Source organism: Biomphalaria glabrata, chromosome 1, assembly GCF_947242115.1.
Source record: "Biomphalaria glabrata chromosome 1, xgBioGlab47.1, whole genome shotgun sequence".
NCBI lineage: Eukaryota > Metazoa > Mollusca > Gastropoda > Planorbidae > Biomphalaria > Biomphalaria glabrata.
This window is the reverse complement of record NC_074711.1, coordinates 67358228-67385133: the sequence shown is the minus strand read 5'-3', so window position 1 is coordinate 67385133 and position 26906 is coordinate 67358228. Positions and strand designations below refer to the sequence as shown.

General features: G+C 37.3%; 1 protein-coding gene across 5 annotated transcripts in view; it reads right to left on the bottom strand.

Annotated features, from left to right (window-relative positions):
- Positions 1–15606, bottom strand: part of LOC106050915 (vesicular glutamate transporter 2.2-like) — a 28837-nt gene extending 13231 nt beyond the window's left edge. Inside the window, exons 1-2 of one of the 5 annotated variants that reach the window (XM_056009853.1) lie at positions 15518–15606; positions 2030–2242 (exon numbers count right to left, since the gene is read on the bottom strand). In XM_056009853.1, coding sequence (XP_055865828.1) covers positions 2030–2209 — 180 coding nt within the window. In that variant the 5' untranslated portion in view covers positions 2210–2242; positions 15518–15606. Of the gene's footprint in view, positions 1–2029; positions 2367–4506; positions 4827–15517 lie in introns of those variants that run through there. The other 4 variants (XM_056009863.1, XM_056009836.1, XM_056009846.1 and 1 more) reach the window with 4 other exon arrangements.
- Between the last annotated feature and the right edge of the window lie 11300 nt (positions 15607–26906).

Genomic DNA, 26906 nt, shown 5'->3' with positions numbered 1-26906 from the left:
GGGCGGAGTTTTCGATTCGAACAGGGTCTCATATATACGTTCAGTTCAAAGGAGTTCATTGCTTCCGTGCCCATGATGATTAGGGACACCCACAACAGCCCTATGTGTATCAATTGTATAGTATCTAGTAATAGATAGAAGTCGTTATTTAATTGATTGTAATGTAAAAGGTAGTCTCAGCATTGGAAAACAGTTTTTGTAGATTTACCAATACACACAGGATGACTCGATTTGTTTTTTTTTTATCATTCAAACTACGGAGAGGGGCTCACCATCAGACCAGGACCAATGGGTACCTTTTTACGCTACTGAATCGGGTTAATGATTGCTATTTAATATTTTATGCTGAAGCCTAGCTGTGAAGTGATGATATAACAGCTTAGAGTTCAGGCTTCACATGGCCATAAAACGTAGAGACGGAATTTCAATTTATTTCAAATAACATTAGAGCATGAAACAGGGAATGAGTGGTGGAGGAAAGAAGGCAGGGAATGATGGATGGAGGAAAGAAGGCAGGGAATGAGTGGATGGAGGAAAGAAGGCAGGGAATGATGGATGGAGGAAAGAAGGCAGGGAATGGTGGATGGAGGAAAGAAGGCAGGGAATGATGGATGGAGGAAAGAAGGCAGGGAATGATGGATGGAGGAAAGAAGGCAGGGAATGATGGATGGAGGAAAGAAGGCAGGGAATGTGGTGGAGGAAAGAAGGCAGGGAATGATGGATGGAGGAAAGAAGGCAGGGAATGATGGATGGAGGAAAGAAGGCAGGGAATGATGGATGGAGGAAAGAAGGCAGGGAATGATGGATGGAGGAAAGAAGGCAGGGAATAAGTGGTGGAGGAAAGAAGGCAGGGAATGATGGATGGGGGAAAGAAGGCAGGGAATGATGGATGGAGGAAAGAAGGCAGGGAATGATGGATGGAGGAAAGAAGGCAGGGAATGAGGGATGGAGGAAAGTAGGCAGGGAATGATGGATGGAGGAAAGAAGGCAGGGAATGATGGATGGAGGAAAGTAGGCAGGGAATGATGGATGGAGGAAAGAAGGCAGGGAATGATGGATGGAGGAAAGAAGGCAGGGAATGATGGATGGAGGAAAGAAGGCAGGGAATGATGGATGGAGGAAAGAAGGCAGGGAATGATGGATGGGGGAAAGAAGGCAGGGAATGATGGATGGAGGAAAGAAGGCAGGGAATGAGTGGATGGAGGAAAGAAGGCAGGGAATGCGTGGTGGAGGAAAGAAGGCAGGGAATGAGTGGTGGAGGAAAGAAGGCAGTGAATGAGTGGTGGAGGAAAGAAGGCAGGGAATGATGGATGGGGGAAAGAAGGCAGGGAATGATGGATGGAGGAAAGAAGGCAGGGAATGATGGATGGAGGAAAGAAGGCAGGGAATGAGGGATGGAGGAAAGTAGGCAGGGAATGATGGATGGAGGAAAGAAGGCAGGGAATGATGGATGGAGGAAAGAAGGCAGGGAATGATGGATGGAGGAAAGAAGGCAGGGAATGATGGATGGGGGAAAGAAGGCAGGGAATGATGGATGGAGGAAAGAAGGCAGGGAATGCGTGGTGGAGGAAAGAAGGCAGGGAATGAGTGGTGGAGGAAAGAAGGCAGGGAATGAGTGGATGGAGGAAAGAAGGCAGGGAATTAGTGGTGGAGGAAAGAAGGCAGGGAATGAGTGGTGGAGGAAAGAAGGCAGGGAATGAGTGGATGGAGGAAAGAAGGCAGGGAATGATGGATGGAGGAAAGAAGGCAGGGAATGATGGATGGAGGAAAGAAGGCAGGGAATGATGGATGGAGGAAAGAAGGCAGGGAATGAGTGGTGGAGGAAAGAAGGCAGGGAATGAGTGGATGGAGGAAAGAAGGCAGGGAATGAGTGGTGGAGGAAAGAAGGCAGGGAATGAGTGGTGGAGGAAAGATGGCAGGGAATGAGTGGTGGAGGAAAGAAGGCTGGGAAGGAAGGAGGAAGAGGCTGATTAAGGAAGTAAAATGAGTAAGCGAGTTAAAATGATTTGATGTAACGCTGTTCACTTACGCTCGGGAAGAAGGAGTCCGAGTCCTTAGAGATACTTGAACTAGTGTTGTCCACGAGATCAATGTGGGTCACCACGAGTGAAAAGCTGGTTCTATATCCGACACTGATCAGCATACCAATGGAGCACATCATGACGATAAAATAGCGGTGGGGCATGCAGGTACAACAGTCTACGGCCATGACTGACAGGATGGCAAGAAACTTCCACTGCCCCTTTAATATATATGGTATTTTAATTTTTGATTGTTTTTAGCGGCCCCCGAAAGGGGAAAAGACGCTATTAGTTTTGTGTGGCCTGTCTGTCCGTCGTCCGTCCGTCCCGTTTAGATCTCAGAAACTAGAAGAGAAAATGAAAATCAGAAATCGTGATATTTTAGATCATTCAAAGTTCTGATGCAACGGAATTTTTTTTTCTTTTCTGAAAGCGAAAAATCTAATTTTTAAAATCACTTATGCAAGCAGTTTATTTCCATAAAAATACACCACTTTTACAACTATTCACTATTAATAGTAACAAACACGGAGTCTTTTTAGTAGGGTAGCATCATCTATCCCATATTTCTTACACACTTATGCAAACGGTTTTACATTTTTTATCCCAAAAAAATTGTTTACATTTGTATTGCTAAGGTAAATTCTGCCATACTAACTACTACATTTACACAAAAAAAAAATGTTTACTATTTTTTTAAAGAGAAAAAATCTATTTAGTATGCATATAAGTTGGATAGAATTTAAAACAACAATTAATAAGTAGTTTTGCATATTATCACGTGAACTGTAGCGCTGCGCCGTAGCTATAGAACACTCAACCAAAGGAAAATTATATTTTTTTTACGGAAATGTTTTTTTTCTTGAGGATTTGAATAAGAGATTGACCCTTTACAAAACAATTAGATCAATTAGATATTCATTATAAGACATCAGTTAGACCAGGTTCACATGTAACTTCACATTCACCTATCCTTTGGACCGCTGGGGCACCACACAAGATCCGTCAACCTTTTTTCTCCTTTTTCTTTGTCATTTGTCTTTGATAGAATTTTATTCTGATGTTCTTTCTAAAAATATTGAAACCTCACTTTTTACCTGCCTGGGTGGACCAGTTTCCACACAAACTGTCTTTTTAACTAATGTGTATAAAATCTGTATATTTAATTTTTTTAACAAAGAAAAATATTTAAAATACTCTTCTTGAAAAGACAATACCTTCTTTATACAAAATATAGAGCGATTTGTTTTCTATTAATAATATAAATGTTAGATAAAAAAAACAAATGGAACATTTTTTACCCCGCCCCATTTCCGTCCGAGAAAGAATTCTGGTTAAGCGAATGTCTAGATCTACTTGACTTAATGAAATTCCAGTGATAGTCCTTTAGATTTACACTTAGAAGACAATGCGCTAATTTTCCTGAACATTAATTTATTAAACTAGTAGCTAGTAATTCTTTTCCCGGCGACCTACAGCAACGGTCAAATTTCTAGGAAAATAGTTCGAGCCGTTTTCGAGAATCGCATCCACCCACCTAGGTTTTAGGCTTTTGAAGTTTCCACGAAGCTACAAATTGAATAGAAATATTGTAAAAAGTATTTTAAAAGTTTTTCTTGTGAAAAAATATTATCTTTCAGTAGGTGATGAACAAAGAAACCAAAAAAAAAAAAACATATAGTAAGCACTATTATAGCGATGGTGAAATCAGTTTTTCTAAAAGCTCTTGTACATTTTGTGTACGTGATCTAAACTAGAAGGAAAGAAATCCTTCTTTTTTTCACTAAGAGGCCTCTAAAAATGTTTAACTTACAAAAGACTATTTGATAAAATTCCCAGTAATACAAAATAGTCAAATTGAAGTTTGTACTACTAAAGTAATCACTTTTTTGGGGGGGATATGGAGCCTGATCAGTTGGGGCTGATTCTGTCCAAAGTTAAAAACTGACTCTGTCTAACCAAGTATGATAATGCTTCTGTTAGGAAGTTGTATCATACTCTGCTACTTTCATAGTTCCGACAACTCTAAAACTTGCCTTGTCCAGCTCTATTTCTTGCCTCTTCCAAAACCTATACTTGCCCTAGTTTCTTGCCTCTTCCAATACCTATACTTGCCCTAGTTTCTTGCCTCTTCCAATACCTATACTTGCCCTAGTTTCTTGCCAGGATATTTGAGCATTTCTCAGCCATTTCCTTGTCTTTAAGCTTCGTGGATAATATTTTACTCTAATCTCTTTGAACCAGAGAATGGAAACTCTTCATTCCCGTGGTTGTTTTTCATTGTTTAATTGATACACTACTTATAAATCATTTTTAGCTTAACCAACAACACTCTCACATACACAGACGTAATTAATTGCTTCCATGCACGGTTCATGTCCATCTAACTTCAGGAGAAAACTGAGAGACATGTTGAGCCGGTCTCTAAACCTTGGAGTCTCTCAGTCAGAAACATTCTAGAATCTACTCGTTAGGCTTTTCTTACCTTTGTCCTTGTAATAATATACACCGATATTAAGTCTAATGTTGCAAATGATAAAACGTCTAATGTTACTTCTGCTCTTTTATCGACAGATGTTGAGATTTTGCGACTTACACTGACTCTGAATTTTTAAAGTTTTTTTTTTATTAATCCAAACAAATTGACACATTGATATGAAAATGCATGAAAACGTTGATTGTAAATTTTGACTTTTTATTTCACTAAATTAAAAAAAAATGTTCAAATAACCAACGTGTAGATAGACTCGCGTTTTATGTGATTTGTGATCTTATATATTGAATCACTTCACACATTTAAAAAAAGATCCGGTTTCATTAGCCTCAGAAACCCTATCCGCGTACACTACATTAGTTTTGCTTGTATCAGGGCTCTCAAACTAAGTTTATTCATGACTTACACCCTATGTAGCGATAGTGCGTTATAACAAATTTAAATTAAAACACTATGAGCTGATCTCATTAGCTGAACAGTAATCAGATAATAAATAAATAAAAATTCCAAAGACTAGACAATGACTAACTAAGACGGTTAGAACAAAAGTTGGTTCACTGTCGGTGCAATTAAGTCAACTGGTCATTGTGCTGATCACATGATACCCTCGCTAACCGTGGCTACATAAACAGATGGTTTTTACGTCATCTGCCCTGTAGATTGTAAGGTCTGAAAGGAATATTTTATTTTACTTTCATATATATTTATATATATATATATGCAACCCCATGGGCGTAGCCAGGATTTTTTTTCGGGGGGGGGGGGGGGTTTTGGGGAGGGGGATTTTTTCTCCCCCCTCCCCCGCGAAATTGTTTTTTTAAATATGTATTTATGTGTTTGTGTGTGTGTACACAATCTTCATTGCATTCTGACCCTTCATTCTTTCGGAAGACGTTTATTGTGCCCTAGAATAGGTTCTTCCTGTAGTTAGTGGAAAAATTGTAGATTCCCCGCCAATACTAGCAAGGGGGTCTGGGGGAGCGCTAGGAGTTCCCTCAGCGCGGGGCGAAGCCCCGCCGCCAAGCACTATTTCTGGTATTGAAAGCCAACAAAATGCATATTCTGAGGTATCTACAGTGCATTTTTCTGCTATTAAAAAGTTTTATTTCAAAAACCTAATGTGCTATTCTTACTGACTTAGACCCTACCGCGCCGTTCAGAGCATTTGACGTCAAGCTGTTTCCATAAAAATATGTCACTGGTAATGTCTGAGGCCTCTTCCCACCTGCCATGAGGACCTCAATGAATGAGTGGCGTCAAGTTGTACTAGGATATCATTGCAACTCTTCTTATGCGTAATTCATTTTGTCGGAGAACATGTCCCGTAAACCTCATGCGTCGCTCTCTCACAATCTTACTAAATGGTCGACTCCCAGTTCGGCATAGGATTTCCTTGATTTAAACCCGATCTCTATAACTGACTACTAAAATCTGTCTTAGCCATCTTTGTTGAGTCACATTTAGTGTTTTTCAATTTCGGCAGACGACTATTCACTACAGTTTATTAATGGAGCCCTGCCACTGGTAAAAATGTGTAACCACTCTTGAATACGCTCTTGGAATTAAGTGACTGTAGTTTGCTTTAGATTTTATATCGAAAAGAGAAGTTTTATCGTCAAAATCATCTGTTGGGGGTTTTCCACCTCAAAATGCTCTGTGGGGGGGTTTTAAACTCAAAACCATCTGGAGGGGTTTTAAACTTTAAACAAACGAGATCTGTAGAAGAGGGGTTTAAACTCAAAACCCCCGATTGGATTGGCTACGCTCAAATAATTTTAGTGTGTAATTTGCTTTTTTTTTATATTGAAGAGGTATTTTTAGCATTAAACCCATCTGAATTGGGGTTTAAACTCAAAACCCCTTTTGGCATGGTGAAAACGATTAAGAAGAAAGTGAAATCCAATCCCATGATCCCTCACCAGGAGTTCATGCCATGTGTAACACAAAGTCCATTTATACACCCAAAAAAAGTTGTTCATACTTTTCAAATTTAATTAATAAAAAAAGAAGCCTCTTTCTGAAGACCGGACTTTCACATTTGGAAGACGACTAGGCCATTGTATTTTCAATAGCAATTTTTCGTTTTAGAGCTAGCGCTATGAAAGGGAGAGGACAGACAGACAGTACAAACATAGTACCGTTTGTTGTTTGTTTTTTTCCTTGGTGGACCGCCACAATAAATTGGCTCAATTTTTCTGTTCATAGGGATGGGGGAAAGGCCAAAGTATTTTGTGAACATTTGCAGGATGTAATAAGAAAATAAACAAATCAACAGGCGAGGCCGGTGGGTAATGGAAGATCACATATGTTATCTAGTTATAGCAGAGAGATCAGCTGATCAAAGTTTATCTAAAATTAAAATAGAAACAAGATTATGTCCTTCTTTGTGAGAACTAAATTTCTCAATTTCTTGCTGTATATACAACATAATCTATATAGGCCTAAATGCAATATTGCTTTTTAAGGATAGAACTTTGTTTTGATTCACATGTCCTTTAAATCAAACAATCTATGTTTTGGGTTTTTCCATTTTTTTTTTAATGACTCACATTGCAGAGGGAAAAAAAAACATTGACTACATACTTTTCTTCGACCTAATCATGACCTAATTAACAGTTTTAAAAAAATAAAATACGGATATACGAATTTTCCGAGGAAAAGTAGACAGCTTAGATGGCTTTTTTTTTTTTTTTGTCTGTTTGGTAAGTTTGGTAAGTTTTAAATGTGTATTACATGAGATAAGATGAATTTATCGAACCACAAGGGAAATGGGTTTAGATTACATCGGGTTTTTTTAACATCGACTAGAGATAGAACAAAGAAAAACATTTAGTCCGTTAGGCTCAACCCAAGATCAGGCAAAGTGTGTCTTCAACACATGCACAAAACACAGGAATCTTTCTCTTCTTTGTGGTCCTTTGATTGACAGTCAAGTCGCAGCTTAGATACAGCCTGAGAGTGTAACTGTCAAGTCGCAGCTTTGATACAGCCTGAGGGAGTAACAGTCAAGGAGCAGTAGTAGCAGTACGGATAAAGGCTCAGGGAAAAACAGACTATGATTTTTAGTATTGATACAGTAAAAGGCGTTGTTCTTGAAACAGCACGAGCGTTTCCTTGTTTTTGTGCTTTTGACGTTTTGGTTTTTTGTACTGTACACATGATGTTCTAAGACTGTACACATGATGGTCTAAGACTGTACACATGATGGTCTAAGACTGTACACATGATGGTCTAAGGCTGTACACATGATGGTCTAAGGCTGTACACATGATGGTCTAAGACTGTACACATGATGGTCTAAGATTGTACACATGATGGTCTAAGGCTGTACACATGATGGTCTAAGGCTGTACACATGATGGTCTAAGACTGTACACATGGTGGTCTAAGACTGTACACATGATGGTCTAAGATTGTACACATGATGGTCTAAGGCTGTACACATGATGGTCTAAGGCTGTACACATGATGGTCTAAGACTGTACACATGGTGGTCTAAGGCTGTACACATGATGTTCTAAGGCTGTACACATGATGTTCTAAGGTTGTACACATGATAGTCTAAGGCTATACACATGATGGTCTAAGACTGTACACATGATGTTCTAAGACTGTACACATGATGTTCTAAGGCTGTACACATGATGTTCTAAGGTTGTACACATGATGTTCTAAGGCTATACACATGATGGTCTAAGACTGTACACATGATGTTCTAAGACTGTACACATGATGTTCTAAGGTTGTACACATGATGTTCTAAGGTTGTACACATGATGTTCTAAGGCTGTACACATGATGTTCTAAGGCTGTACACATGATGTTCTAAGACTGTACACATGATGGTCTAAGACTGTACACATGATGGTCTAAGACTGTACACATGATGGTCTAAGGTTGTACACATGATGTTCTAAGACTGTACACATGATGGTCTAAGGTTGTACACATGATGTTCTAAGGTTGTACACATGATGTTCTAAGATTGTACACATGATGGTCTAACCGTCTAAGGCTATACACATGATGGTCTAAGGCTAGGTTATACACTTAATGTTTTAAGCTTATAAACTTGAACTGATTGTACTGTACACATGATGTTTCGAGATTATATATTACTAGTCGACCCACGGCGTAGCATACGCCGCTATTTTGCAGGACCGGCCTTAGGACACTGCAACCTATGCGACCACAGTTTGACCCGCACTTTCATACGACCCGCGCAAATTCTAGGTGTTAACATTATTAAATCAAACCATTTTAGAGATTAATTCAATATTAGTTAAGGTTTAAAGGAACAAAAATACCTTCATATACAAGGGAGAAAACTGTTATTTCAAGCACTCCTCGCATGACAATTGAGAGCCTTTCGAAAGTGAGAAACAGTATTAAGTGTACCTTATATTTAAAAAAAAAAGGATTCATTATATGCTATTAGAAATATATTTTTTTTAAATGCACGCCATGTACAAAGCAACTTAAAATGTTAAAATATTATAACAACCTCTGTATTTTTGTATCTATTGCCAGGTTTTGTAATCTTTGTACATGTATTTTAAAATGTAACTATTTAATTGGTACGCTTACTAATAAAATATATTTCTTATTTGGGGAGAGGGGGGGGGGGAAAAAAGAGGCTTTTAAAAGTGTAAGTACCAGTGGCGTCACTAGAGTGGTGCAGGGGTGCGGGCCGCAGCTGGTGACACCCACAAGGGGGTGACACACAGGACGGAAAAATGCATTTTCCAAAATGCAACTTTTAAAAATAAAAATAGCTACCTCAAATGTATCTTAGTTAAGTATCAGCATGTGCCAGACCTTTTAAATTTAATTCTATTTGACTTGTAATCTTCCTATTATGATATGCGTTGTAGACGCCAAGAGAAAGAGTTTCTGAAGCTCAGAAATGTAGAAAACGCTTTTCGCCCCAAATAACTCAGTGTGAACTTAAGACTCTTTCCAAACATCTTATCAGACCAGTTGAGTGTCGAACGTAACCTTTTTTTTATTGTAAAATGTTGAGAAGCATATAGAGTTAAGCCTCTCGCTCGCCTTTCCCCACGCATAGGGCTTCAAGCTCTCTCCACAACAAACAGTCTAAGGCGACTTTCACAGCCACTTCCCAGCTGGTGCCCACAAAATTCAGGACTTCTAAAAAGGTGTGACTCCAGGTTAAATGTCGATGACCATATTTTGTGTTCCTCTTTTCGGCTTTCTTGTTAAGGCTGACTTTGGTCAACGTGTTTCGTCATGTTTAATGATGTGTCTCACAAATGTCAATGGACGTTTAGTGGCCCCTTTCCTTAGACGGTGAATGCCTGTGCGAGAAAAGATTTCTCTATTGGTAACATTATCTCGGTATGTTATTCCTAGGATCCTTCTAAGCCATCACTGCTAAGCCTCTTTTCAGTCTTCCACGTCTCTAAGTTAGGTGGTCGCTGAGACAATGATTGTATTGAGCAGGTGGATTTTAATCTCCAGGCTAATTGATTTGCTTCTGCAGATAGGCCGCACTTTTTGAAAGACAGTTCCTGCTTTCCAATCCGACATGCAACACCACGATATGCATCACCATCGCTTGAGATAACACTGCCTAAATAGGTTAACTTTTCTATTTGTTCAAGATCTGTAGGACCAATGTTGATGGGGGAACTGGTTAACTTGCATCCAATATGCATAACTTTGAGGGCGTCTTTATCCGTCTTTTTGTGTATAAATTAAATTGAATTTCAAAGTAATGCTATGTCGTCTGCAAAATCGAACTCGGTTTGGTTTACGCCATGGGAACCCACAAATGCAGCTTGTTTAATGTATTTCTATGACATCGTCCATGGCTAATAGAAAGAGAAATGGGGATAAGATACACCATAATCTCATATCCGTCTCGATGTTGCAGAATTCCACAGCTTGATCTGATTTAGAATCTGGACAAATTGTTGCGAGATGCCTTATTCTCTTGCTATTTTCTAGAAAGATTCCGTTGAACGCTATCAAACTTTTTTTTAAATCTACAAAACTGATCAACATTCTTTGTTGATATTCCATGCTTTACTTGACGATGTCGATAATAACTTTTAATAAAATGTCAAAAACAACGACATTGTAAAATAGAATAAAAAAAACATTTTGGTGTGTAACCAATCAAAGAATTAGTTTATAGTTGTATTGTTCAACATAAAGAAAGAAAACAAATAAGAGTTGTTTCTGTTTTTTAACTGGGAGATTTTTTTCCGGGAGGGGAAACCCGAGCTTAACGCACCGGGTGACACTGACCCTAGTGACGCCACTGGTAAGTACTCAAAGCATTTAAAAGAAATCAACAGTGATTGCCGTCATTCCTGGTTATATTTCAAATGTAAAACTTGTAAAATATTTACATGTGTACTCCTCCACCAACCTATTATCTATCATACCGGTATCTAATTGTTTGTGACACAGAAAATATAATTCAAACATCACGACCGCAGGGGCTTGTATAGACTACAATGAGTACGTTTGTTCAATGTATACATTCCATGATCATTCATATTACAGTCTAGTTTAACTTCCTTGAATACGACAACTTGGTTTTGCTTGTAATAGGCTACAACAATGCTATCCATTGTATTTGTTTTAACAGTCTTTTAACTTTTGAATGACATGACAACACCCCCTCCCCCCCCCCCCCGCAATGTTTGGGATTTGAAATGATAAAGTTTGTCTATTACTGCAATGTCTCAAGACGCCTTAATTTACAATACATTTATCACAACTCATACAATAATTTTATTACAACTCTTATGGTACATCAACATATATTATACTAATTAAATGCTACATTATTGAGAAATATAGTTGTAAATGTGGAATTCTCGACTTCGATACGCTTTAATTATTTTTTAAGGTATTTTAATGTTTTGTTTGTTTTTAAGTCTAGTTTTCCCAGTTTCAGTATATCGTCTTTAAGGGAACGCAACTCTCAGTTCGGGATTTTCTTCTCAGTTTATTGCTTTCATACCACCAATGGACTGCGAAATTTAAAGTACGGCTTACCTTGCTATCGCTCTAGTTTTATATCCTCTACAAGTCGAGTAACACCTAACTATTTGAAATCACTGGCTTGTATGCCAATGTTTATAAGCTGTCAACAGTAGTGTAAAGTCAAGGATGTTTCTGGATGTCTTTGGAAATTTGATATTCTCTCTGAAGGAAGTTTATTTGTAAGTTCGTACATACAAAATGTGGGTGGAGTAAAACTTCAATCTTTGTGCCGATATTTATTTCCACCATGACACAAAATATTTCTAAGACGAAATAATGAAATTTGTGCCCAATGTTATTGCTGCAGTACACTAGGTTTTAAATCAATTGCGTCATTTCATTTTTTACCCTGTTTATTTTTATATTTGTCTATTTCATTTGGAGCCACCAAATTCACTTCGCCTAGGGCCTCCAATTATCTAAGGCCGGCCCTGTCCGAAAGTGTCTCTGTGCCTCAATCATTGTTTTTGTCTAGATTGAATGTAAAGATATTAACTGAAAAGTGCCAAATGGCTAAGCTTGAAAGTTCACTACCAGGTGTCACTTGCCTATATAGATCATAAAAAGTGTTTTAATTCTTAGTATTCTCGACCGCCCTACAACACTGTACACCGGTAATGCTCAACCAAATTCGATCTGCGGGCCACTTTAACTTTCGACACGCGTGTCGCCGGCAACATCAACAAAAAGGTACAAAAAAGAAATACAAAATTCACCTGAAACTATTTGAAACTATTGGATCTAGTACTTACATTAATTAATGGAATATTTAAATTCTATCATTTTTTACGCGTCTAAAAATAGCTTCATTTTCTACTTAAAATGTGAGCAACAGTGTATCTAGCTTTACCACCAACTTATTTTCTTGTCTCTTTTTGGTAAATATTCCCATCGATCCTCCAATCTATAAGCGTAGTTTAACCAATCTTTTAAATGAGGCTCAAATCAAGAAGGGCTTTGTATTTGTTTAATAATGCCGCTGTATATGTTATTGTTTTTGAAACAGACACACTTTCTTTACAAAACAGATATATTGGCTTATTATCATGTTCCATAAAAAAGATCCATTCCCTTTTCCTGGTAGATTCTACATTCAGAGTTCCATTTCACAAACTTATCAACGCACACTCGTTAAAGGTCATGGTACCAATCCATCAGAGAAAAAGTGAGTGCCCTAACGAAGGTAAAGATATATTTTCAACCTTTTTGAAAAAGGGAGGGGGGGGAGGATTTTGTACTTTTTGAGCCGACGTTTCGGCGGGCCGGATGGAACCACGTCGCGGGCCGGTTCTGGCCAGCGGGCCGTTCTTTGGGCATGACTGCTGTACACTATAACTGGCATGATGCAAAAAATTAGAGTTGTGTCATTATCCTGAACTTCGTCGCCACTATTTATCGAGTGCATAACTTATTGCTGAAATGTATAAATGTATGCCAATGGAGGTAACCAAAATTTGATTTATAGAAAGGGGGAAGGGGGAGTTTTCCCAGTGTGGCTAAATAGCAAGTAATTCTTTTCCCAAAGATATACCTAACTTCATATTTGTAGAAAAATCGTTAGATACGTATTCGAGATCCATATCCAAGTTTATCTACCCATGAAGAAGTTGCATGTTGAATAAAAGAATAGTAAAAAAAAAAAAAAAAACTTTGCCTCTGAAGAGTATTTTTTTTATTTAAGTCTTTAATTTTGCATTGCAGCCTATTATTTATTAATTATTCTTTTTATTCCAGCTCGGTACCTACTTGCCGACAGTCCCCGGTATGTACTGGCCAAGAGCGCACTGAGAATGCTGCATGGAAGGCGCGCTATACAAAAGAAATACAACTCTATTTATAAACAGTGGAAAGAAAGATTTAGAAGGAATAATATTTGTTGAGGTTTCCTGTCATTGTCCTCTCCTGCATGGAAGCACCATTTGTTTGTAGAGTAATACCTTCGCAGTTCGGGAACATTATTCTGTTCTGTGTCTTCTCTGTTCAAGGACATTTGGGATGTATTCAAGACTCTTGGGATTTCTCGGAATAAATTATCACGAAATAGGAAAATAAAAGAAGTATCATTTCTTACTTACTCAAGCATGCAGTAAGTATGTACACCATTATAATCATAATGTCTCAGACTTAACAATGGTTGCCAATTGACGAAGGTAATCCATTTGTCGAAGGTAAGCCAATTGACAATCCTAGTTTGTATTTGGTACCTCTGGGAATTGCTGTATAAAAAGTCAGTGTTTAAATTTTAATATATAGGCCTATTCTTCTTCTTCGTAATAGTCATAGGAGTTGAGTAAAAGACTCTAAGAAATCTAAGCCTATGAAAACTTGCCTGTCCGAACAAAGTTCTGTCTGGGAAAGATCCAAGCAGATGCATACTATTACATCCTTATTACCGATGGCTCGTATCCCGAGACGCTCGAGTCAGAAGAGAGGCCATAGGTCAAGCATACGGGAAAAATCCCAAATTGACCTAATCGTCTCCCCTTCCAGACGAGCGCCAAGGTGAAGCTGAGAAGCATTGCCCGGGTAAATGTTAATATAAAATCCCTACAGTTCTGAATATAATTAAAATGTTTTACCGTACAGCCTTTACGTTAACCAACCAAGGAACTTAAGGGACACACGGTCTGAAATTGGGAAAGCCCTGTAAGGTATTTATGTCGCTGCATGGGTGGTTATTATTAACGGTACAAAGTCAAAAGACTACCCTATTTTCGCGGATATAACCGCGAGTTAATTTTTTTTTTCCTTTTTTTTTTTATTACGAGCGGCACCTGTTTGGGGTATACAAAGGTGCGGGTATGCAAAATGTATTTTATTCATAAACATTGCATTACGGAAACTACGAGCATACCGGTAGGTCTTTATACCTGCTATAGTTGGCTGTCTGTTTGTGAAATGTACATTGGCAAGCGTTATGAATATCACAAAAACCTCAAGAAAACAAATAGTACCGATGGGGCAGAGGATCTGTAATATAACAGTAATCAATTGTGATTAGTAAGTAACTAAACTAATTTGTTGACACAGGTAATAACGAAACGTATAGACTACAATGCATTCAATATGTCTACCATCAATCGCCAGTCTCACTAATGTCACTATCCTCGCAATAGTTAGTGATGCCATCACTGTATTCTTCCAATAATCAAAGCCTGCTGACAGCAATAGTTGTGTCATACATAGACCGACTTCTTCACATGCGGGGTATGTAAGGGTGCGGGTTTTGTTTTTACTACTGTGAGCAGGCCAGGAGGCGCTGGAGACACTTTTATTTGCTCGACATTAATTGTATAACAGTAGGCAGATGGTAGCTCTACTTGGTGTGCCCAATCTGTGCACCTTGGTCTGCGACCAAGGGGCTAGAGTCGCCTACCCATAAGCGACCAGACAGCACTAAACTAACTAAACTAACTAAGAAGAAGCAATAACGAAACTTTAATTGAAAATAATAAAACAAAAGGATACTTTATTTACATAAAAAAAAAAATCAGTATAAAATAATAATAAAATGAAATATGTACACTAACTACTACTACAGAACCCAACAACTCATCAAAACAAAAACCCGCTTGACCTATGCTACTACCAAAATCAACACTAACAAACCAACCGTGCCAATAACCGTCTAACTAACCACAAACTTACTAGTCTAGACACTAACCAAACTCTAATCGAACTATCCTAGTAAATCCTACTATAACACAAACAGATAAAACCATAGACTATATATATACAGGACTGCCAACACTAAGGGTAACTAAGCATAAGTTTCGTTCAACTCCGAAATGAGTCGAGGTACTTCCGGTATATAAACTTATTTTGCAACATTCACGATGTTTGAATGATGATGCCAGCTTGGATAATATATTTCTCTTTTCATCACATTTGACAATTTCTTTTTACATTTAATACTATTAATATGAGTTAAATAAGCGATTAATGAAAGAGTCAATACAGTTTTGAGAGAGTCATTTATTACCTAGGTAGCCTATATAATAGGTAATAGAAGATAAGTCCGTGAGTGAGTCAGTCTAAAAAAGAAAACAAAAAAACAATAGTGAGTCCCTGAGCCTGTGCATTTCGTTCTTTGTGAACTTTTATTTACATCTAGATTCTATACTTATTTTTAAAGATTTATTTATAGTTTTTTTAAGATGAGAATGGAGAATCAGTCATTAAAAATTAAAACCAATCATGTATTTATGACTAAGTGAAAAATATGCATAAAACTAACAGCTCTGCAAGTTATAAATTTTGTAAACTAATTAAATCCTAAATAACATCCAATTATTCTAAAAGCCATGAAAAATTATGATCGTTCCAAATTTGTCTTCACCTAATATATTTCTAGAATCATTGTTTCTATTTCAATCAAAAGTAAATGTACACGTAGTAAACATGTCAACTTTGACCCAGACCTAGTGACCTATGACTATAAACTAGATCTATACGACCATACACATTACTATCATTTGTTTTTGAACAAAAAAGTGCTGAATGGGTATATATATATATATATCATGGGCGTAGCCAGGATTTTTTCCCCGCCCCCCCCTCCCGCGGAAAAAAAAATTATATATATATATATATATATATATATGTGTATGTATGTACATAATTAATCTTTATTACATTCTGACCCTTTCGGAAGACGTTTATTGTGCCCTAGAATAGGTTCTTCCTGGAATTAGTGGAAAACTTGTAGACTCCCCGACCTTGCTCGTAAGGGGGTCTGGGGGAGCTCGCAGAGCTCCCCTAGCGCGTTCGCCCCGCCGTCGAGCACTTTTTCTGGTATTGAAAGCCAACAAAATGCATATTCTGAGGTATCTACAGTGCATTATCTTGCTATTAAAAAGTTTTATCTCAAAAACCTAATGTGCTATTCTTACTGACTTAGACCCTCTCGCGCAATTCGGCGCATTTTCCGGCAAGCTGTTTCCGCAACTCTTATTATGCGTAATTCATTTTGTCGGAGAACATGTCCCGCAAAACCTTATGCAACGCTCTGTCACAACCTTACTAAGGGTTCAACTCCCAGTTCGGCATATGATTTATTTGATTTAGGCCCGATCTCTATAACTGACTCCTAAAATCTGTCTTAGCCATCTTTGTTGAGCCACATTTTGTGTTTTTCAATTTCGGCAGAAAACTATTCACACTTTATTGATGGACCCCAAGTCAGTGGTAAAAATTTGTAACCGCTCTTGACAACGCTCTTGGAATTACATGCCTGTATTTCGCTTTACATTTTATATCGAAAAGGAAAGTTTTCTCGTCAAATCATCTGTTGAGGGGTTTTAAACTAAAAAATCTCTGGAGTTTTTTTGTTTGTTTTTTTTATTTGAAACCCCATTTAGCTACCATCATAGAATTTGGTGACTGTAGTTTGCTTTAAAATAATATTAAAAAGAGGTTTCCAACTCAAAACGCTCTGTAGGGGAATTTTAAACTCAAAACCATCTGGAGGGGTTTTAAACTTTAAAGACCCTACTTCCATTACAGCCCAACATAACCAACACCCTGTACGGCAGTGCTGAACAACTGAAGAAAACAGCACACTTTTTTTCCTTGGCACAATCTGCAAAAGAGCTCACAGCTCAGCAGCAATAAAGCTGGCTAGAAGAAGAAGAAGAAGAAACTTTAAAGAAAAAGCCATCTGAAGGAGGGGGATTTAAACTCAAAACCCCCTTTGGCTACGCTCCTAGCATTTTGAGTGCATAATTTGCTTTTTTTTTAATATAGAAGAGGTAGTTTTCAGCTTCAAACCCCGCTGGCAGGGGGTTTTAAACTCAAACACCCTTTGGCTACACTCATAGATTTTATCGTGTGAAATTTGATTTTTTATTAAATATTGAATAGGTACTTTTTAGCTTCAAACCCCAACTGGAGGAGGGGGTTAAACTTGAAACCCCTTTGGCTACGCTCATAGAATTGTGAGTGTGTAATTTGCTTTTTTTTTATATTGAGAGTGGGTTTATCGTAATTTTTTGGTTCCTTAGCTGTTTTCTTGGAATTTGGAATAGTCGTTTGTTTTTTTAGTTTGGTTTATAGAAGAGGGGGATTTAACTGCAAAACCCCTGGTAGGGGGTTTTAAACTCAAAACTCCTGTAGGGGGTTTTAAATTCAAAGCCCCTGGTAGGGGGTTTTAAACTCAAAACCCCCTGGTAGTGGGATTTGTATCTCAAAACCCCCTGATAGGGTTTTTTTTTATCTCAAAACCCCCTGGTAGGGGGTTTTAAATTCAAAACCCCCTGGTTGAGGGTTTTTAACTCAACACCCCTTCGGCTGTGGTGTGGTAAGTGATGATTTAGTATTAAAATCTCACCTAAAATAAACAAAATGAAAGCTAAAATCAGTCACTTAATTCCGTCCCACACACCCCCCGCCCCGGGGGGGATTTCAATGGGGGGGGGGGGTTGACCCCTGGCTACGCACATGATTTATATATATAGTCTATGGATAAAACCAACTATCCAGCACAAACAGATCAAACCAACTATCTAACTAAATCCCTACAACTACTACACTAGACCTAGATCTACACTAACACCCTACAATAAACTAGTCTAGATCTACATTAATCTACAATATTCTACTACTACAACCAACCCATAACACTAACACTAAAACAAGAACACCTTAGTTACTAGTACCTTACTATTAATATCCACTAAGAACAGACTAAGCCCTAAGCCGACTTAGACAACACTACAGAAACAAAAAACACTAGATCTACAGCAACAATTATAGCAGGACAATAAAGCAGGCTTGCAGCTTAACTGCGGCAGGAATTATAGCCTGTAATTACATAAAAAAAAAAAAAAACATAATACAATAATAAAATAATGAAAATCTAGACCTAGCCTAGCACGTACACATACCTACATCTATATGATTATTTATGCATGAGGTAAATGCATTCACCCTCATGTAGCTAATGAAAGCCAAACTGGCCATACACTGGCATACACTATGGCTAAGACAAATGATATACAACAGGGTCATCATGAATGTGAGCGTCAAAAATTAATGATTCACCGAAAATTAAAAAAAAAAAATTAAATACAATTAATAAATGTAAATCGTGTTTTTAAAAAATTTGCTTGTAAAAAAGAGAACTTTTATATTTATTATTTTATGACATCAACAAAAAGCATTAACGACGTCAAGGTTGCTCAGCACGCTGCCATTTTGTTTTCAATGATGTGACAGAGATGTTGCCAACTTAGTATTTTGAGATTTTGTTTTGCTACACTAGCTTAAACCATGGAACTATACTAAACCGGTGCTGCACGCTTGTTTGTAGGCATAAATTATATAATTAACTATATAAACTCTTTCCTTTTTCTAACAATTATATTAATAAAATTGCAATAACAAAAATATATGCTGAACTTGTTTTTTGTGTTGATTTGTTTTTTTTTCTTTTTTTTTTTTAAATGGTTTAGTCTATATAGCCTAGATCTAAATATAAGATCAATGTTATGTTATGTTCTGTTGTATTTGAGTCACTGGTAAAATTTTAATCCTGTGGCAGTTTCTAATATTTAGGTGATTTTGGCCAATATAGAGCGTGAAAGGATGACATTGTGACCCGCTTCTATTGAACCACGGATAAAAGAATCAGCAAGGCTATAAGCAATTTAAGAAGAAACTCAAGCTGTAGAAGCCGTGTAAAAAAAAAAAGGAGAAGGAAATCCAAGTCTAGTAACTAAGTAGGCTAGTAGTCGGTCGACCTGAGAGTTGTTAGAAGTCTAGTAACTAAGTAGGCTAGTAGTCGGTCGACCTGAGAGTTGTTACAAGTCTAGTAACTAAGTAGGCTTGTAGTCGGTCGACCTGAGAGTTGTTAGAAGTCTAGTAACTAAGTAGGCTAGTAGTCGGTCGACCTGAGAGTTGTTAGAAGATTTTAGAAAAGTAGCGATGTAAAGAGAAGTGATTAGGTCACAGTAGAAGTCACGTGAGAAGCAATTATAAAAGTCTGGATGAAGTAGCCTAATTGACTAGTTCTATGTGTTGAAATTGATGTGCTCGTCTTTAATAGTAGTTAAGTATCTGGGCAACAAGCTGCTAAGAACATGTAGATTTCATTTCACATCAAGACATATTTCATTGTATATTCCATAGACAAGATATTTCGGCTGTTCATGGGCGCCCGCAGGATTTTTTGCAGGGGGATGCAAGTTGCCACCTATGGCTCAAAGTCGTAGCTTCAAATTTTTGTCTCCGAGCATATTAAAGAAAAGAACTGGTGCCCCCTCGCCCCCCCCCACCTATACGATATTAATTTCAATGTAAATGCATGACGCGTAGGACGTAATCATCTTCTTTTTCGAAGTAACGTCTGTATGATATAAGATAAGAAGATAAATACTTGTTTCATGCTTTTGCATCGTTTAAGGGTGTAAACAAAACTGGTTGAACTGAGCATTAGTATTGCTTTAAATAGAGACGTTAACGAAGAAACTAACGAATCAAGATACGGACTGTAAAATGTTTTTTTGCTTAGTGTGTCTGTCGACTACAAATTATCGGCAGCACTAATTCATTACCTAGTTTGTCTGCCAATAGTCTCGCCTTCCTCAAGATGCCATCCCTGAAGTGTTCCTCACCATGGTCAATTTGGTTTTTGATTATGTCATTAATGTGACTGCTGGTGTGCTTTTGAGCGGCCACTTATGCTAAGATGGACAGACTGCAACATCACGGAAACTGGTTCAAGAACAGATGAATAATTGATTACAATTAAAACATAAATCAGAAGTACACCAGAAACAGGCACTGATTACACCTAAAGCAGTCTGTCTGGTTTCACGTATAGTAACTATTTTAAAATGCACCAAACATTCAAAGATCTTCTCAAATTGACAGCTGACTAGAATTTTTCCTCCAAGACAAAAAGAAAATAACATTTATCATATTCTAGGCCTTTACTAAATAGGCCTATAATGATAGCTATAATTATGTGCAAATGAAAAAAAAAAATCGTCACTGCTACGTGCTACAGAATTTTGAATTGCAAGCCCATAATAAAGCGTGCATAGTCGGACATGTACTACAGATTAGCTTATTCCAGTTTATTACAATTATAGCTTATCCTCATAAACTTTATTTCATTGAAATCACTACATGCTAAGTTGCTACGTATCAGAAGTTAATTGATTTGAAGGTGTAAAAAACATGACACCTTTCTCTCGCGCTTAAAAAGATTGCACGAAACAGGAAAGGCTCGATATTAACTATCAAACAATTTACACCAGAACATAACATCTGGCATAGGTTTCTGTCACATACTCGTTTGAGTTCAATGTGACATGAAGTGAGTTAATAGTCATTTGACTATCTCGTGCCTTATTCAAGAAGAAATTATTGGTCTGTAACTGACCACGGGGTGAAAACCTTAGTTACCCTTTGGACTCCTGAGAGTAAGGAGATGTATGTATTTTAATAGTGCTTTGTGTAAGAGATACGGAGATGTAATATAAATAGATTCTAAGTGATGTATTTCCATGGCTGGAGTTGCTAAGTTATTATGCACTATTTTATTACGATTATTAAACGTTTTGTCTGCTGAAACGATGCTTGCTTCTAAATATAGGGGCCTTTGTGTTGTGGTCAAATTACTCAGTGAACATAGTGGCACTACGCAACAACAAAATTGATCAGGATAAAGCTATTTAATATTAGCACAAAGAACATTCTAAAAAGGCCTGAAGAGGCCCTAATGCTATACAAATAAACATTCGCGTTTTCAGCATATGTCAAAGGTATGACAGTTTCGAAACGCGCTTATGGACCTGATGTCATCAGAAGAAAAAGGGAACATTATTGAACCCCAACAGCTTTCTGTAGAGGTTCTTTACCGGATGAAGGATGCCATTCCTTGTCGGGTTTACTGTTAAAATAATTAGATAATACAAGAAATGTTAGGATTTGTTACAATAACATTAAGATAAGAGAAGAGGACAGACAAGACGGAATTTTTTTCAATGCGAAGTCGCACTCCGGAATTCAGGTGACCCTCGTGGACATTCCCCTTCTCAGCAACTGGGAGAGGGGAAACACTACATTAAAACTTTTTTCTTTTTCTTGGGAGTTTTAGGTACAAAAACATTTGTAGTCCATTGGGGTCTGGTTTAACTTTACCCCCACCAACAGCTTGATAAACTCCTTTGGTTAGGTTTAATTTCTTCAATGGTTTAGCTTTGTGTACTTTGTGAAATGGTCTAACTTGAACAATAGTATTGACAATACATTGACTATCAATAAGTTCCTTGTTAGTTACTAAGACATTTTCACTTTCTTCTCTCTTATTTTGTATGTCACTGATATCATTAACCATATAATCACAATCATTTAGTTTCTTATTAGTTAAGACATTCTCAATTACTTCTCTATTCTCTTCTATCTCACTAATATCATTAACAACATACTGACAATTATTTAGTTCCTCATTAGTTAAAGACATTTTCAATTTCTTCTCTCATAATTTCTATTTTCACTGACAGCAGCATCATCGGCTTTGTCTAATTTATCATTATACTCTGTACGAATACTCGTGTTATATTTCTGTTTTCTTTTACAATAGTAGGCTACAGTTTAGATCAGAAATGTCCATTTCTACTATTTAGGGCTCATCCCCCTGTATGGACAGTTTTATTTCCAGTTCTCTTTCCAACTTTTTGTCCTCCACCTCCCTCATTTGTTTCCTTTCCTCTGCTTTATACCTTTATTTCCATTTCTAGAGTTAGTCTCTCTAAATCTAGTTTTTGTTGATTCAAAGCACTCTCTCTTAATTCCTTACCCTCAATCCCTAGCATGTGGCCCTGTTCTATTGTTACATCAATCGAACGAGGTTTAAAATCGACCATTTTAAACGCAATTAACAATGAATATTACTGAACTTGTAAGTTTAAATTAACTCATAGAGGTTAAGCTAAAAAGTAACATTGTTCAATTTACATTTGACAATAAATTATAAAAAGGATCAACACACAAAAATTTCACCCTTTATGTCCATTACTGACAAGGTAACGTACGATCTGACCTGAAATGCCCGATACGACAGACAATAAAAGAAAACGTATCTGTGCTCGGTCTGATGCAAGGGAAGATATGACAACTCTTTCCGCGAGACGGTGTTACTTCGAGAATGTAGAACTTCTGGAGTGTCGGGTCACTGTTCAGCCTCCTTGTAAACGCTTTGTTACTCAGCAAATATAGGGAATGAAAAATACAAAACAAAATTATTTTAACATCGATATAATACTAATAGTAATAACAATGTATACATACAAAAAAAATGATTATCTAGTCAGGTAGTACAATAATAATCCAAAAAGATATCAGATTTACAAACAATCCAATAGTGAGTAGATAGTCCACAAATATATAGAGTCGCTGAAAAGAAAATGACAAAAATGACCATAAGTAGAGAGAGGTCTACACAAGAGCACTCTCCTACACACCTGCTATTGGACAGTGATCATGCACGAGCGTGTCACTAAAGTGTTGACGAACACTCAACGTAGAAACAATGTCTTAGTATCATATAGTATCATATAGTATCAGGGTCGTCTGTGGTCTTCAGTTTCACCCAAACCTCTGTTAGGTTGTCTCTTCAGATGGTGATGTCACGCAGTGCTGAATCTCAAGACGTCAACACAAAATGAGGAGTAACCCATTGACCTCGGAATACAAGAAGTAGCTGCAAGTCCAAATTAGTCAATGACAAATGACGAAATAGGTTAAATAAATACGGCTCTAGTAGAAATGTCAACTTGTTTCTTTGAATGGTATGTCATTTTATATAGAGTTGATTAAACATAATGATATATACACATCTCTAGGCGTTGTCTACGATGACGTAAACAATACTGGAGAACAAAATTTCATTCAGATTCTATCTTGAGTTTACTATCAAAACAAACTTTCGTGTGCTGATCGCTTAGGTCAACCAATAAAACAATTGCAGGCTTCGGCTAGACTTTTAGACTGGCCTTACTTGTTAATGTCGTGTTGACTCATTGAACATAAAATAGTGACTCTAGCTCTGGTAACAATATGTGAAACTTGTCGGGAAAATTACTTGACGAAAAAATAGTTCCCCTCTGTTCTCAGTGTGCTCAAAAAGATAAACACATATATAAAGATGACACATATAAATATAGTTTGCTTTGCATCCAACTTTAGTAGTAGACAACTGGCACGTATAATAGATAATAGACCTGACCAGACGAGATCCCATTTATGTCAGAGTTCATTTCTTTGCTTGTGTTTGACTTGGCTCCTTAGGGGTTTACTTGATTATTACTATTATGAACAATTATTACTTGATACTCTTTAACTCCAGATATCCATTCAATTAGAATTACTTATTGCTAAATAAACTTCAACTTCTGATAATAACAATGAATAACTTTAATATTCAATAAATCACACAATGACATCGACTCTCCAGTATTATTAATTCACAAATCACTAGTCCACCAACTTTATGAAATATATAAATACATAAACACCAGTCCAGGAAGCGACTATCCAACCTTCCTGAACCTGGAGCAAGACCTCACTAACTTAACACACTCTCTCATACATTCAACGAAGACTTAACCATTCAGTTCACAACACGTGCAAGGCTGTTCACATTCACAACCTGGGAATACATATAACCTGAGAGGGGCCTAACGTCGTATTCTTGAACCCCGGTACCCTGCTACGCCACTGCATGGACCGACTTGTAGCTGATAGTCTCTGACGTAGGTCGACTGTGCGTGGTTCGAGTCGTCTTTCTCTATTTAATTATGCATTTTTTTATCTTCTTCTACACCAGGCATGTCAAACACGGCATTCGGGGGCCGCATGTGGCCCGCGATCACCTTGCATGCGGCCCGCTTGGCCATCTCAAAAATTATCAAAATAATGTTAAACTATTACGCTGGAAAATAAAAGATGACAAACTACTTAACTGAAAAATAGCATTTGTTAAACTGAACAACGAAATTGAGTCTGCTATGAAGGCCAGCTACATTTTTCAAACTGAATTGCAAGCCATAGCAAATCATGTAGTGAAAGGGATTTTATGATAGAGTGTATCGTTAAAGCTGCCGAAGTAAGGCAGATAGAATAAATGACATGTCAATCAGCTCGCGTGAACAATTAAAGAACAAAATAGATTTTGAAATATTCTCATTGGCTCTCAATGATTCCATTGATGTAACGGGTATAGTACAGTTGGCTATATTCATAAGGGCCTGTGACAGGAATTTTGAGATACATGAGGAGATACTGGTTCTATGCATAACGCCACAACAAGCTTGAATGTAACATAACACACAAAGCAATGACAATTTCAACGTGTCATAAGACGGGTTTCAGTCAATATCAATTTTATTCGTGCCCGTGGCTAAAATCATCGCCAATTTTCAATGTTTCTAAATGACAATTTGCTGGCTCTCTTGTCATAAAGAATTGAAGAGATTTCTTGTACTGCGTGAAGAAATTGTATTGTTTCTGAACATGAAAGGTGAACCGGTTGAACATTTCCATACTGACGAATGGCTTCATGATTTGGCATTTGCAATTGATCTCACTGGTCACCTGCAAGACTTGAATTTAAAACTTTAAAGTAAAGACTAAATTGTCACAACTGCGTGCGATCATGTGAAATTATGACTGTAGATAAACCAAATATTGAAGAGAAAATCTAGTTCACTTCTCAACGTGTCTGGAACTAAAAAGATTTAAATACGGCTACAACATTTGGTAAATATGTCTTACACCTGGAATCGTAAGTAGATGCTTCCACTGGCCGTTTTCATGACTTCTGTTCATACGAGCAAGAATTTTCGTTGTTTTAATCTCCATTTTTATTTGCTTCTGAAAATGCTGCTGGTAATGTGCAACTAGAGCTGATAGAATAGCAGTTAGATTCTTTGTTGAAAGTGATGTATAAAGAAGTGGCTTTGCCAAAATTTAGTTATTTACCTAAACGGTACGTAGAATTGCGGAAATTTGCAGCCAGAATTCTAGCTATTTTTTACAAGCACTGATCTCTTTGAGCAGTTCTTTTCTATAATGAAAGCTACAAATCACCTCACCGTGGATTATATGATCAAAATTTGTCGTCAGTGATGATAGTGTTTGTGGCAAACAAACTTCCACCCGATATTAATAAACTTGTATCCCAGAAAGATGTCAAGCATCAGGACAAAAATAAAATGCGCAATCATAGTAAATTTTGATTACCAAATTGTACTACAAATTTAACTAAGGGACAGGTATGCCATTAATTATTGTATTCCATTGTATTGTTTCTAATTTACATAAAACTAGTAAGCTGTTTTGCAACTGATTTTTGGCTGCGGCCCCTCAGGCCATAGTAAGTTTTTATGCGGCCCATACACCTTAACGAGTTTGACATACCTGTTCTACACTAACCACTTTTGTTGCCTCCATGATTTGTTTAGGATTAGTTTTTAAAGTTTATTTATTTTGTTTGTCTTCCTTTAGAAGGCTTTGTTCTCTATTTTGTCTTCCTTTAGAAGGCTTTGTTCTCTATTTTGTCTTCCTTTAGAAGGCTTTGTTCTCTATTTTGTCTTCCTTTAGAAGGCTTTGTTCTCTATTTTGTCTTCCTTTAGAAGGCTTTGTTCTCTATTTTGTCTTCCTTTAGAAGGCTTTGTTCTCTATTTTGTCTTCCTTTAGAAGGCTTTGTTCTCTATTTTGTCTTCCTTTAGAAGGCTTTGTTCTATTTTGTCTTCCTTTAGAAGGCTTTGTTCTCTATTTTGTCCTGCCAAAGGCATGTAGGTGTCGTGTGTGTTTGAGTAGTATCAGTTAACTCTTGCATTTGTTTCCATCTATCTATAGATCTATATATAATTCTCTTCGTCGCTCAAGAGTTTGGACGAGAAGAAGAAGTAAAGGAAAGATCACTCTCTTATTTCTGCGGATAGTCACACCAGGAAAAAACAAGAAAAGTGGGGGGGGGGGGGGGGGGAGAGAACAAGTATTTATTGGTCACTATGGATGGCTGCCTAGTCGTGCGGTTTGAGCGCTGGACTGTCGTTTGGATTTATCAAACCCTGCCCGCTCCCATCCCCCTTTGTACTTCAACTCTGAAGGATCATCCGAAACAAGTAAAACATTTTACAAACAAACATTTTACAAACACTAAATACCAGCGCCGGACTTAACCATTGTGACCAAGAAGTCATTGAAAGAGAACAAGTAATCTACTATGTATATTCACCCGTCACTAAATAGCAGGGCTGAGACAGTGCTGATATGCATGTGAGACATGGAAGTCATCTGTCAAAATTAAGAAAAGACTAAATGTGGCTCAACAAAAATGGCTAAGTCAGTTATATAGATCG